Consider the following 15,206-nt stretch of genomic DNA (forward strand, 5'->3'; position numbering starts at 1 on the left):
ATGCAACTTCATACTCTGTTTCAATATCATTGCTGAATACCAAGTTCTCTCTACTCTTCACCAGAATATGTCGGTGTGTCGCACGTTACCGATGGAGGTGTCGCCACAGTTTATTGTAAGCGGCAGATATACGTCACATGTTATGTTAATTGACTACGACAAATGTTTGTCGAAGGATCACAATCATACTTGTTTTTGTTTGTCGTAGTGTAGAAACACCCTAACTCTGCCTCTCTCTGTCCCTTTCCCCCTCTCTTCCTCTCTCCATCTCTCTTACGACTTCCTCTCTCCATCTCTCACTTGCTCTCACCCCCCTCTCCCCCTCCTCTCTCCACCTCTTACCATCTTTTTTCTCTCCCTCTCTCTTACCCTCTTCCTTCTATCCTATTTCCCTCCCTCTCCTCCTTCCTCCCTCCCTCTCCTCCTTCCTCCCTCCCTCTCCTCCTTCCTCCATCCCTCCCTCCCTCTCCTCCTTCCTCCATCCCTCCCTCCCTCTCCTCCTTCCTCCATCCCTTCCTCCCTCCCTCCCTCTCCTCCTTCCTCCATCCCTCCCTCCTTCCTTCCCCCTCCATCCCTCCCTCTCTTGCCCTATTCCCTCCCCCCTCCATCCCCCCTTACTGGCCAGGTTGAGCAGAACTGGGCGACTCTGCAGGGTGGGGAGATGACCATACAGACCACACAGGCGTCCGAGGCCAATCAGGCGGTCGCGTCCCTCGCCGAGGCCGCTGTCGCCGCCTCCCAGGAGATGCAGCAGGGAGCCACCGTCACCATGGCACTTAACGGGTAGGGCGTGTTCATTAGGGCACATCGTCACCATGGCATTTAATTGGGTAGGGAGTGTTCATTAGGGCACATCGTCACCATGGCACTTAACGGGTAGGGCGTGTTCATTAGGGCACATCGTCACCATGGCATTTAATTGGGTGGGGAGTGTTCATTAGGGCACATCGTCACCATGGCACTTAACGGGTAGGGCGTGTTCATTAGGGCACACCGTCACCATGGCATTTAATTGGGTAGGGAGTGTTCATTAGGGCACACCGTCACCATGGCACTTAACGGGTAGGGCGTGTTCAGGAGGGTTGGGGGGTTGGTCTCAAGGGACAAGCAGGGTCGTCCAGCCAGGCGAAGAAAATGTGCAACTCAACAGCATTGTGGACAATCAGGCCAAATGCTGTATCTGCACTGACTCTGGGAGTAGGTGACTATTGTGAGTACTTAGTCTGGGGGACCAGCCTTCATAATGACAACACATAGATACCACAGCCATTGGATGACCCATCCATGTTTACTTAAAGGCCTAGTGCAGTCAAAAATATGACCAACTGGGCCTGGCTTCATGACGTAATGCACAACCTCATACGGACCTTCTGATAGGACAAGGCAGAGCCCTGTTGGTCAGGTGACCAGTGGGCTGTCCCCCTGGCACTTTTATAAACCATCTCAATTCCCCCAGGCTCCACAGCGAACTGCTATTGGTTCGACTACTGTAGGCTAGTTGGTGAATGATGTCCTCATGACCTGTGGACCCATTAGCTGAATACTGAGAGTAAAGATACTCACTGGCAAGGACTGCAGGACAGCGGCCTTTCTTTGTCAATACTGTGTTTTACCCAAGAGTTACTGACAGTCATCAGTGTGTATGTTTTGAGTTACTGACAGTCATCAGTGTGTATGTTTTGAGCTACTGACAGTCATCAGTGTGTATGTTTTGAGTTACTGACAGTCATCGGTGTGTATGTTTTGAGCTACTGACAGTCATCGGTGTGTATGTTTTGAGCTACTGACAGTCATCAGTGTGTATGTTTTGAGTTACTGACAGTCATCAGTGTGTATGTTTTGAGTTACTGACAGTCATCAGTGTGTATGTTTTGAGTTACTGACAGTCATCAGTGTGTATGTTTTGAGCTACTGACAGTCATCAGTGTGTATGTTTTGAGCTACTGACAGTCATCAGTGTGTATGTTTTGAGTTACTGACAGTCATCAGTGTGTATGTTTTGAGCTACTGACAGTCATCAGTGTGTATGTTTTGAGCTACTGACAGTCATCAGTGACTGCTGTCATCTCTAACAGGTCTATTGTGAAATAGATTTGATGTCAGTGAGACTAAACTGTATATTTAAATGTTAAATCAAATAAAAACTCTGTAACCATGGTACAATGTTACAGAATGTCATTACCTAACACACTGTGTCAATCTAAAAACATCCAAACTGAATGAAACCTGCAGAAACATTTTGAGATTGGGAGAAATCTAATTCTGTAAACAACGTGCACAATGCACACATCTCCTGCTGCACTGCTTAGGGGTGGGGCTCTCTGTGAGCTTAATGCAGGATGCTGGTACAAGGGTGTGGAGTCAGAATCCTGCTGTCCCAGAATGCCGCAGTGGGATTGAGGTATGGTCACCGCCCAAATGCTCTCTCCTCTCTGTTTATAACGGAGTAGGATGAAGTTGTCCATAGAGGCTGATTTTGGGTCAGTTTAGCATGTCCCCCACTGATGGTTAAAGGCCCAGTGCAGTCAAATGGGTGATTTTCCAGTGTTTTATGTATTTCCACACTGAGGTTGGAATAATACTGTGAAATTGTATAAATGATGATAATGCCATTTTAGTGTGGGAGCTGTTTGAAAAGACTACTTGAAATTTCACCATGCAGTAAATTAGTTAATAGACCAATAAGAAAGAGGCTTCCAAACATCTGCCAATAACAGCTGAATTAACATTTTCCCCTCCCCACTCAGACCACTCCGACAGTCCTAGCAAAGTTCTTGCTTGAGAAATTGTCCTTTATTAAGAAGCTATTTTAGTTTAAACCGTTTTAATTGAAAACAATCATGTAAGGTACTTAATATCAAATTATTTCTGGGTAACAATTGAGATAAAAACAGCTGCATTGGGCCTTTAAGGACAGTGCTTGCATTGGCAATGAGGCATCTTGCAGCGTGAACAAAGTGCATCTAGGTGTATTCGTATCAGCAAGTGCTGACACAAGGCCCTGGGGTCTGAGCCGTAACAAGGGAGGGGCAGGCAACTAGGCTGAAGTGTTATTCCCATAGTCTCTAATTGCATAGGTAGTTGTGTTACACCTGTGATGTCAGAAAGAGGGGACGGTTGGAGCAGGAAACTAAGGGTTCCATAGGGACATGGGGTCAGCTGCTTTTTCCTCCCATTTCAGTGTTTCATTTTAGTTCATTAATTAGCCGTTACCTTTGTACTCAACTGCCTCGCCTGGTTTCTGGGGGTGTTAAGTGGTTGCTAACCAACCAATCAGCCACTACATTTATTCCTCATAAAACCACTGCTGAATGAGATTGCGCTTTTCACAAAAGTGTGGTAACGGGTGTTTGAACTAAACAGTAAAACTGGTTTAAAGTAATTTGCTTTTTTGGAACTATTGTGTGTACTAAGTGTGAAGATGCTGGCGGTGCACTCGTCGACACTACGGTAGATGCTGACGGTGCACTCGTCGACACTACGGTAGTTTGGAGTCATTTCCTCCAGTATCTTGGAGTTCCCATTGGGGCTTGTTACAGGAGTCCTCTTCCCTCCTGGTTACCTCATGTGAGCAGCACTCTGCACTTTGCCAGAACCTTCCGTCCCTATTTCCCAACCCCCAGTTTTTGTTTTGTTTTTCAAAAAGAGCTTACTTTTATCCTAGTGGATGTTCTCATGACAGAATAGTAGAAAATGGGATGTCAATTCTTGTCAGTGTGATCTTTTGTTCTATAAATGTGAGCTGTAAACAGTCATTCTATGAATCGTTGTGGATGAAACTCTTGGGTGTTGATTATATTTCCTGTGTCGTTTGGCTGGAAGAGGACTAGAAGTTAGTATCCCTGTTGAGGAATATGTGACAGATTCCCAAAGTAAGGTGATTTACCCAGTAAATGACTGGGAGTTTATATATGGAGGTTTGGCTCTCTTTATTTTGATAGTTTATTTGCCGTTAGTCAGCACCTCCACACACAATATTTTTTCTGGGTGTGCGCCAGCTCATGTCTTTTAGATTCCCAAAGTTGACCATGGCAGAAAAGATGCTTTATAATGACCCCATCCCCCCCGTATTCTAATGACCCCATCCCCCCCATGTTCTAATTACCCTTGCTTGTCTTATGTTGCTCTGTGTGTGCTCACTGCTCAATGATTGTTTATATTGTAATTGTTTTTAATAACCTGCCCAGGGACTGCGGTTGAAAATTAGCCGGCTGGCTAAAACCGGCACTTTTACTGAAACGTTGATTAATGTGCACTGTCCCTGTAAAAATAAACTCACTCAACCCCATCCCACCGTGTTCTAATGACCCCATCCCCCCCCCCCCATGTTCTAATGACCCCATCCCCCCCCATGTTCTAATGACCCCATCCCCCTGTGTTCTAATGACCCCATTCCCTGTCAGCAGTCCCTGGGGCACTGGGGTCGGTTTGGGGGGGGTGGGAGGATGGGTGTGTTGTTTTAAAGAGTCTCCCAATGCAGAGCCAAATATGTGCAATGGTGCGCTGCCTAATCACCTTCAGATGTGGGGAGTTGAAGTGGGTGTTTGGGTGAGAGTGTTGGGCCTCTGGTACCACCATACAGCCAACTGTAGGCTAATGTTGGGCCTCTGGTACCACCATACAGTCAACTATAGGCTAATGTTGGGCCTCTGGTACCACCATACAGCCAACTGTAGGCTAATGTTGGGCCTCTGGTACCACCATACAGTCAACTATAGGCTAATGTTGGGCCTCTGGTACCACCATACAGCCAACTGTAGGCTAATGTTGGGCCTCTGGTACCACCATACAGTCAACTATAGGCTAATGTTGGGCCTCTGGTACCACCATACAGCCAACTGTAGGCTAATGTTGGGCCTCTGGTACCACCATACAGTCAACTATAGGCTAATGTTGGGCCTCTGGTACCACCATACAGCCAACTATAGGCTAATGTTGGGCCTCTGGCACCACCATACAGTCAGGGTTGGGGCTTGGGTTGTTGTCCCCTCTCCCTATAATTGTCAATGTCCACCAGTCTGTCAACGTTGTTTGGATGCGTAGGGTGGACAAATAGCCACGCATCACCTCCTTTCCATCTCTAAGGTGTGTGTGATTGTGTTGCAGTGAGGCTGCGGCCCATGCAGTGGCGACGCTGGCTGAGGCCACCCTACAGGGAGGAGGTCAAATCGTTCTGGCCGGGGAAACGGCGGCTGCTGTAGGAGCACTGACTGGAGTGCAAGATGGCAGCGGTACGTACCACACAACCCCTCAACAACTATTGTCAGGTAATTGACTCACCTGTATAAATCAATGTGAAATAGACCACTGACACTCCTCATACCATTCAAACACACCCCTAACATGACAACACACCCCTAACATAAAATAATAATCATGCCTTTTGTGAACTAACACTGGCACCCCCCCTTTCTAGCTCTGACTTTGCTGAAAGCTACTTAATTGATGGAGAATGTACTTACTGTGATATGTGGTTGTCTCACCTAGCTGTCTGAAGATAAATGCAACAGTAAGTTGCACTGGATAAGAGTGTCTGCTAAATGGCTTAAATGTCAATTCAAACAACAGCCCTAACATTGAACCCACGCAGCCCTAACATTGAACCCACGCAGCCCTAACATTGAACCCACGCAGCCCTAACATTGAACCGACGCGGCCCTAGCGTTTGAGCCCACGCAGCCCTAGCGTTTGAACCCACGCAGCCCTAGCGTTTGAACCCACGCAGCCCTAGCGTTTGAACCCACGCAGCCCTAGCGTTTGAGCCCACGCAGCCCTAGCATTGAACCCACGCAGCCCTAGCGTTTGAACCCACGCAGCCCTAGCGTTTGAGCCCACGCAGCCCTAGCGTTTGAGCCCACGCAGCCCTAGCGTTTGAGCCCACGCAGCCCTAGCGTTTGAACCCACGCAGCCCTAGCGTTTGAACCCACGCAGCCCTAGCGTTTGAGCCCACGCAGCCCTAGCGTTTGAGCCCACGCAGCCCTAGCGTTTGAGCCCACGCAGCCCTAGCGTTTGAGCCCACGCAGCCCTAGCATTGAACCCACGCAGCCCTAGCGTTTGAACCCACGCAGCCCTAGCGTTTGAGCCCACGCAGCCCTAGCGTTTGAGCCCACGCAGCCCTAGCGTTTGAGCCCACGCAGCCCTAGCGTTTGAGCCCACGCAGCCCTAGCGTTTGAACCCACGCAGCCCTAGCGTTTGAGCCCACGCAGCCCTAGCGTTTGAGCCCACGCAGCCCTAGCGTTTGAGCCCACGCAGCCCTAGCGTTTGAGCCCACGCAGCCCTAGCGTTTGAGCCCACGCAGCCCTAGCGTTTGAGCCCACGCAGCCCTAGCGTTTGAGCCCACGCACCCCTAGCGTTTGAACCCACGCAGCCCTAGCGTTTGAGCCCACGCACCCCTAGCGTTTGAACCCACCCATCCCTAGCGTTTGAGCCCACGCAGCCCTAGCGTTTGAACCCACGCAGCCCTAGCGTTTGAGCCCACGCAGCCCTAGCGTTTGAACCCACGCATTGTTTCATATACGCCATGCATACAAAACGACTACATCACTCAGTTGAACATAATCCTCCCATATCATGATGACCTGTCTGGAGTGTCAGCTACAGGTGAAACAGCACATACAAACACACACCTGTCCCCCTGCTCTCACTAGGATAACCCAGGTTCCCCAGCTGTGCTGTTTGTGTGTGTGGCTCGTACTCAAAACAAGAAAATAAGTATTTCAAATAGTTAAATAGGCATATGTATTTAAACCCAGGTCTGGTCAGTATGTGAGGGAATAGGACAGGAGCTGCCAGTGAGCTTCTCTATTCTAGTCCACTCTGTGTTGATGCAACAGATGGTGGGCGTGGGCACGAGAGACCCATGTGAGTATGTCTCTACAACTCTGCTGCAGACCGTTCATACTGTAGATGCACATTTACAATACATACTGATTACAGTTATTTAAATTATTTCAGGTCGTATGATACCAGCTCTCATCAGCTGATGGTTACATCATGATCTCAGCAGCAGCTTTTATCCACGTAACATTCCACCTCCATCATTCCAGAAACTCCATCCCTCAACCCAACTCCCATCCTTCAGGCCGTCCCTCTCTGCCTTCAGGGCTAGTTTCCTGTCTCTTCACGTCACTCCCCTGTCCTACAGTGGGCCATGCCCCTGCTGGTGACAATCCCTACCCCCTTCCCCCCAGGCACGGGGGCGTTGTCATCTCCCTGAAGTGCTCTTGCTAAAGAGGCTTTGATCCACTCCATTATCAGTCTATAGTCTAATCACTGGGCCAGCTGTCATCGCCCTGGGACCGGACAGCAACCGGCCTCATGGTGACACACACACTGTCCCCTCCTCTACCACTGCCCACAGGCTGCATTAGGAAGAAGGCCACTAGCAAAGGCGTGTCTTTAAACACCCAAAGCTGATTAGCAAGCATTACAACTACATTTAAAGAAATGGACATCAGGAAGCCTTCTTTCCCCCCCCACAATGTGCCTGCCCATCATTTTACAGTCGCTGCATTGCATTGCAATGAGAATCTAATGCTTTTCTCTGTGAAGTTAACTAAGTGAAGTTAAAGCTGTCCCTATTGGATGTGGTATGTTTCACAGGAGTGACCGACAGTATGACAGACGAAAAACATGTTCCGATTTGGACATGCATCATACTGTCATTTGCAAAATGGCTACCCTTTTTAAGATGCCCATCTGTTGGGTCGTCACTAGTTAACACAGCCACAACGTCGTAATTATGGCTGAACCCCACCCCTTTCTGCAATGTATCCTCATACAATCTGATTTTAAACCTAACTTTAAGACCAAAAAGACCATTTAGACTTTGTGGCTGTGTTATCTAGTGAAAACCCCATCTGTTGTGGCTTTTTGTGAGCCATCAAAAACTCTGTTTAGTGAATGGACAGGGAGGGAGGCAGCAGAACCGAGGAGACTGAGGCTAGGAAAAGGCATTGTGGGATAGCTGGAGCCCCTTCCGTGCCCCATCATTCTACACGTGGGTTATTTTAGCCAGTTGGTAGAAGCCACAGCGCTAAACCTCCCTCCCTTGTAGCTTCTGCTGTTAGTATGCATCCCAAATGGCACCCTATCCCCTATATAGTTCACTACTTTTGTCCAAAGCGGTCACAAGTAGTGCACTGTATAGGGAATAGAATGCCATTTGGAACACACCCTTAGTCTGTTAGCTAGCAGCAGGCCCCACTCAGCTAACAACCAGCCCCTTCACCTGTTGGCCCAGTGCTGCTCCTCTCCTGAGCCTGTTGACCTTTACCTAATCACCGTAATGGAGGAGTGGAGGGGCCACTGTTTGAAGTGCTGCCTGATTGGCTAGCTTTGTACCTAGCACACATACACACTCGCACGCACTCGTCGACCATGGCCCTCAATGTCACAGTAAGTGAAGTGTGAGCGGCTTGGCCTGGTACTTGACTCAGTAAGCACCGGGCTCTCTCTGAATGCCAGGCTACCTGCCGCATATTGACAACATGTAAACTATATTAGTCTCCAAATGTTTATTGAAAACATAATTACATTTGCACAATGAGCGCTTGTCTCTCAAATACATTGTTACCGTTGTTGGTCAGCTAGCTAGCTAATTGTGCCATATTAGCATTGACTTGAAATCAGTCAAGACATGGTAAACTTACTATTCCAGACTGCCCCACCCCCCACCACCGTATTGTAAGCCCTGCTACTATACAATCATCACAGCCAGTCAATCAACACAACTTGATTCTGTCACGTAGCTGGACCAAGGGGGCTTATTAGACTACTACAGAGGGGGACCTGGGGCCTCATTTAGAGAAAGCATCATACGAGTCGACCAAATGGATTTACTTGGCATTACATTTAGTGATTTTGTAAATGAAACATAATTGAGACTTTATTAATGTGTCTAGACAGACATTGTTTAAATTGAGTTTCTAACGTTACATTTTAACACTTAAATGTGGTGTTTAAACACATGTTATGAAGGAGGGGTCTGGACCTGGTGGATAAGGTAAAGAGGTGTGGGTTATCATATTGTTGATCACATTTATGCATCATTTTCAAAATGCCTGCATTAGTTATCATTATGCCAGTGTATCACTGAAATGTGGAATGACCACGAGCATCCGCCCGCCACCATACCCAGCTATGACCTCCTTCCCCTAGCCTGTGACACTGTGACAGCTTGTGGGGCTGGGCAGAGACCCACGTGACTGCAGTAGTAATCCCCAGGCAGAGTCTCTCTCACACACACACTCACACACAGCTGGGCAGGGAGGAGAGGCAGTCAGGCTCAATTGGACCATTGTTCTGCAATGCAGCCTCTAAAATGGCTGCCTAAAGCGGTTTGACTCTAGCATGGCTCTCTCTCAGGCCCTAACCCCACCTTAAAGACCCTCATGGACCAAGGCACTATACAGCAGAACTAAAATGGCCATTTGTCCATTTCATCAGTCCCTTTGTCAATACTGCATTGTATGTGTGGCCAAAATATAGAATAGCATAGAAAAATGGATTGTCCTCTCATTCTGGGAAATTAATATTTCACTTCACAATTACATTTATAACATCAGACAAGAAAATATGGAATATAAATGTTTATTAGGATCCCCATTTAGCTGACGCCATGATGTCAGCTAGTCTTCCTGGGGTCTGACACATAACTAAAAATAAATGTTCAAACAATTACAATTAACGACATTAAACATTGTAGAGGTCCTTGGCTGGCATGGTTAACTACACGTGGTCTGCGGTTGTGAGGCTGGTTGAGCGTACTGCATTAAACAACCTCTTTCGTATCGTCTGAGATCCCTAAAGATTGAAAAGCTGCCGCGGTCTTCCCCCTCTTCAAAGGGGGAGACACTCTAGACCCAAACTGCTACAGACCTATATCTATCCTACCCTGCCTTTCTAAGGTCTTCAAAAGCCAAGTTAATAAACAGATCACCAACCATTTCGAATCCCACCGTACCTTCTCCGCTATGCAATCTGGTTTCCGAGCTGGTCATGGGTGCACCTCAGCCACGCTCAAGGTCCTAAACAATATCATAACCCCCATCGATAAAAGACAATACTGTGCAGCCGTCTTAATCGACCTGGCCAAGGCTTTCGACTCTGTCAATCACCACATTCTTTTCGGCAGACTCAACAGCCGTGGTTTCTCAAATGCCTACCTCGCCTGGTTCACCAACTACTTCTCAGAGTTCAGTGTGCTAAATCGGAGGGCCTGTTGTCCGGGTCTCTGGCAGTCTCTATGGGGGTGCCACAGGGTTCAGTTCTCGAGCCGACTCTTTTCTCTGTATACATCAATGATGTCGCTCTTCCTGCTGGTGATTCTGATCCACCTCTACGCAGACGACACCATTCTGTATACTTCTGGCCCTTCTTTGGGCACTGTGTTAACAAACCTCCAGACGAGCTTCAATGCCATACAACACTCCTTCCGTGGCCTCCAACTGCTCTTAAACGCTAGTAAAAACAAAAATGCATGCTTTTCAACCGTTCGCTGCCCGCACCCGCCCGCCCGACTAGCATCACTACTGGACGATTCTGACTTAGAATATGTGGACAACTACAAATACCTAGGCGTCCTGTTAGACTGTAAACTTTCCTTCCAGACTCATATTAAGCATCTCCAATCCAAAATTAAATCTAGAATCGGCTTCCTATTTCGCAACAAAGCATCCTTCACTCATGCTGCCAAACATACCCTCGTAAAACTGACTATCCTACCGATCCTTGACTTCGGCGATGTCATTTACAAAATGGCCTCCAACACTCTACTCAGCAAACTGGATGCAGTCTATCACAGTGCCATCCGTTTTGTCACCAAAGCCCCACATACTACCCACCACTGTGACCTGTATGCTCTCGTTGGCTGGCCCTCGCTTCATATTCGTCATCAAACCCACTGGCTCAAGGTCATCTATAAGTCTTTGCTAGGTAAAGCCCCACCTTATCTCAGCTCACTGGCCACCATAGCAGCACCCACCCGTAATACGCGCTCCAACAGGTATATTTCCCCAAAGCCAACTCCTACTTTGGCCGCCTTTCCTTCCAATTCTCTGCAGCCAATGACTGGAACGAATTGCAAAAATCGCTAACGCTGGAGTTTTCTATCTCCCTCACTAACTTTAAGCATCAGCTGTCAGAGCAGCTTACCGATCACTGCACCTGTACATAGCCCATCTGTAAATAGCCCACCCAACTACCTCATTCCCATATTGTTATTTATTTTTTGGTCCTTTTCACCCCAGTATCTCCACTTGCACATTCATATTCTGCACATCCTCCCTAATCTTACTCCATTTGCACACACTGTATATAGACTTTTCTATAGTGTTAATGACTGTACTTTTGTTTATTCCATGTGTAACTCTGTGTTGTTTTTGTCGCACTGCTTTGCTTTATCTTGGCCAGGTCGCAGTTGTAAATGAGAACTTGTTCTCAACTGGCCTACCTGGTTAATAAATGGAATAAAAAGACATTTAGGTCGATGGAGAACAGAAGTGCTACTTTATACTATTTAAACGTGTCTAAGCCTGTATCCCCCCGTCTGTCTCTCTCCAGGCCTGGTGCAGATCCCAGTCAGCATGTACCAGACGGTGGTTACCAGCCTAGCCCAGGGGAACCGGCCCGTACAAGTGGCCATGGCGCCCGTGGCCACACGCATCGACAACACGGTCACACTGGACGGCCAGGCAGTAGAGGTAGTGACTCTGGAGCAGTGACACTGAATCCTCCCTTGGCAGGTGTGTTCCACTGGAACAAAGTCCCAAAATGGCCGCCGCCGGGAGCTGAGGGAGGGATAGTCCGTTTTCACCATAGAGATAGATAGAGGGCTCATCTTTGTATCTGTGCCATTATAGCGTCTGTGACAGCATGGGCAGTGCCATTGAGGCCATCTCCATTTTGAATTAGTCCATTTTCCTCTTCACGATTGACTGATCCCTCCTGATAACCCGGTTTGACATTACTCCGTCAGTGGAGGATCAGCCAATGAAGTTGGAAGTCCCCCACCAGTTGACTACATTAAAATGGTGGAAACCCTAAATGGCGCTGCCCATGCTAATACAGCCTTTTGGCCAGTAGAGGCCTCTATCATTCTCTATGGTTTCCACATGCTGCGCTCTGTACAATGTAAAAAAATATATTTTTTATGTACATCTGCAGGGGAATAAAAAGTGACGGATTTATCAATGCATTGTTTACTATGTGTGTGTATATAGTAGGAGATGTTTTTTGTTTGAATGTCCATTTTTAGCTTTGATGTTGAGCATTGTGTGACATGGGTTAGAGAGTATTTAGTATTTATTTCTGCACACCTTAACATTTACTTAAAGAATAACCAAAAAGCCAAGGAGGACGCCACCACCACCAATTCACCTTTCATTCTGAACCTATATCACAGTCCCATTAATGATGTTTTGGTACGATGTGTGTGAGTGTTATTCCATGTTTGTTATAGAATGCGGTTACCAAATCACAATCACTCTCTGCTCTGTTGTCATGGACTTCATATGCAATCAGGTTGTGCCGAAACCCTGGAACCTTTCCACTAATTCCACCCCCTGCTATATTAGTCAATGTTCCTCTTGTACCCTGGATGTCTACGAAGCATCCCAATTATCAACTGTCCACTGTAAGACACTTCACTGCCTAGAATGATTCCAATGAAACATTACTTCTGAAATATGTTACCTGTTGTTGTGTGGTTTATTGTACTGTAGTCCACTCCACACACATACTGGGATTTGTGAAGACTCAGGATTTATTAGTAAGGTATTTTTTTGTGCTGGATATTTGACGACCTGGCTAGGCAGCCATTTTGACTCCAGAGAATATCACAATTGGTGTCTCTAATGCATGAGTAGCTGTCCCTTTTTTGAGTGTTTTTTATTTTAAACAAAGACGCTCCTTTTGATGTCAGTGGTAGGAACGTATTCTAAATAATTTTATAAATTGAGGGGGACTGTACTGTATACTACAGAGCATTCAATGACTTTTGTATTTGTACAGAATACGTGTGCATTTGTCTGGTTTGATATGACGGTATGAATAAATTCAGCTCATTACAGAGAATCCTCTCCGTAGAATTAATGATTTAGGAAATACATGAGGTGACTGAATTACACCAAGCATGCAGTCCATGTGATCGCCCAATAAAGTGACTACTGTTCACCGGTCACACTAGCCAGTGTCATCATTGAACTCTGAAGGTGAAATACTTCTTTTCTAAAACCCTACTATTATTCTTCACATCATACACTATATTGGTTGTTGTGGGACTTGTTGGTCCATGCCCCTCTTTTTCTACATGGTTTACCGATGTAGTTACCCTGCCATGAAAACTCCATGACCTCTATACACTCCACTGTCATCCCCCTACCCGCCACACACACTCAGAGCCTGTCGTGACGGACGGTCAGGGTCCTGGTTACAACATAAGCTGTATTGCACTGTGCAGCCCTCCCCGTGGTTAAAGCCTGGGATTTGCTAGCTGGGTCCTTCTGTTGCGGAGTGGGAGAGAGAGACGTTGGTTCGGGCCCTAATCCGTCAGGCGTCAACGCACATCCCATTCTGCCTCCCAGATTACAGCAGAGGAAGCAGGTTACAACCTCATGGATGGAAAGATACACCATGTCCTGTTTCCTGCTTTGCTGTCTTCTCTGTATTGAAGCGCTTGTTTATGAGACATTTTAAGGAGACAATTTTGAGAGGATGTCTAAATGGTGTGTGTGTTAATGTGGGTGGGGGATGTTGTGGGTTAGAGGGCAGCTGGCCACTGGGGTGGTAGGAGCGTGACACGTGTGCATCACCCTGTAGCACCAGATTAAAAAAGCCTCAGAATGCTTTCTGGGAAACAGGCCTTGCCCTCTCTCTCGAAAATATCCACCTATACAGGGAATTTAAAGCCACATTCGTTCTTACCTCGTCTCTCATGACATACTGCTACATAAATGAATGGACTCTAATGGAGTAGCCGGCCAGTGGCAGACACCAGATTTGGTTCTGCGTGTCGAGATTGATTCTTACCGTGCCTGTTTGTTGTTTTGTCCATCCAAACATATTCTTGGGATTTATAGAATGAAGTATCCACTACAAAATAGGAATTAACAAAGTAACAGGAAGTAACCACTAAGTGCACATAGTAACTCAACATGAGCAGCCGTGTACGCGCCTGGCCATACACCTAACACCTCTCAGCACCCTGCGTCCCAAACAGCACCTTATTCCCTATAGTGGATGTGCCCTGGTCAAAAGTGATGCACTATAATAGGGAGCCATTTAGGACGCAGGCTTCATGTTAACTGTTTCATCTCCAGTGTCTGATGAAGGCAGGCTCACTGATGAAAGGTTCTGTGGTAAGCCGGTTAATCAGTGAGGTGGGTGCTGGTGATGTAATCAGCTAATGGTGGCAGCAGATGGATCCATGTGGATGCCTGTCGGGGGGCTCGGTGATGCGGTGAGGTGTGTGACCTGACCTGTAAAGGCTGAAGAGCAGGGGGCATCTGTGGTGACAAATCACCTGTCCACCAATCCTGACTGCTCTACATGCCCCCGGAAACCAAGGTCTTTTTCAAAAGGACACACCGTAATAAAGTGATTTGCAACGGAAAGCAAAAACTTGCATTTCTTATTGGATTCAGATAGTACCTCCCTGTTCTACTCTGTTTCTGACCGTTTTTTTGCCTTTTCGTGACAACTGAACACGACCCAGTTATGTTTCAGCACTAAGCTACTCTGTCCAAGGGAATACCACTCAGGACAATACACTGCAGTCAAGCCTTGTAATATCAATAGCATATCATTTTATTACATATGACATCATTGGCTGTGTGTGCTGGTACTCAGTTGTACACAGTACCTACACAGTACCTACACACACAGTAGTAGTAGTAGGAAGCGTATTGATATTGATTCTCTCTGGCTGAGCCAGCTCCATTCTTGTTGCATGGAGTCGTGCAGACTCTGGGGCAGGCCTTTAATCTCCACTAATCGTTTCTTAATACTCCAGCACAGGGGATAATCTCCACTCCCTCCCCTCGTCCCAGCACCAGCCTTAGGAGATGAGGGGGTGGGGCTGATAGGGGAGGGGGAAGAAGGGGTCGGCTGATAGGAGATGGGGGAGAGGGGGTGGGGCTGATAGGAGAGGGGGTGGGGCTGATAGGAGATGGGTAGAGGGGTGGGGCTGATAGGAGATGGGGAGAGGG

General features: G+C 47.3%; 1 protein-coding gene across 7 annotated transcripts in view; it reads left to right on the forward strand.

Annotated features, from left to right (window-relative positions):
* LOC120032049 (nuclear respiratory factor 1) overlaps positions 1-13,178 on the forward strand; it is a 32,019-nt gene extending 18,841 nt beyond the window's left edge. For 3 of the 7 annotated variants that reach the window (XM_038977975.1, XM_038977974.1, XM_038977978.1), the window contains 4 exons: positions 65-115; positions 626-783; positions 5,107-5,267; positions 11,563-13,178. In XM_038977975.1, coding sequence (XP_038833903.1) covers positions 65-115; positions 626-783; positions 5,107-5,267; positions 11,563-11,723 — 531 coding nt within the window. In that variant the 3' untranslated portion in view covers positions 11,724-13,178. The remainder of the gene's footprint in view (positions 1-64; positions 116-625; positions 784-5,106; positions 5,268-11,562) is intronic. The other 4 variants (XM_038977976.1, XM_038977979.1, XM_038977977.1 and 1 more) reach the window with 3 other exon arrangements.
* Positions 13,179-15,206: the final 2,028 nt, after the last annotated feature.

Source organism: Salvelinus namaycush, chromosome 38 (assembly GCF_016432855.1).
Source record: "Salvelinus namaycush isolate Seneca chromosome 38, SaNama_1.0, whole genome shotgun sequence".
Classification (NCBI taxonomy): domain Eukaryota; kingdom Metazoa; phylum Chordata; class Actinopteri; order Salmoniformes; family Salmonidae; genus Salvelinus; species Salvelinus namaycush.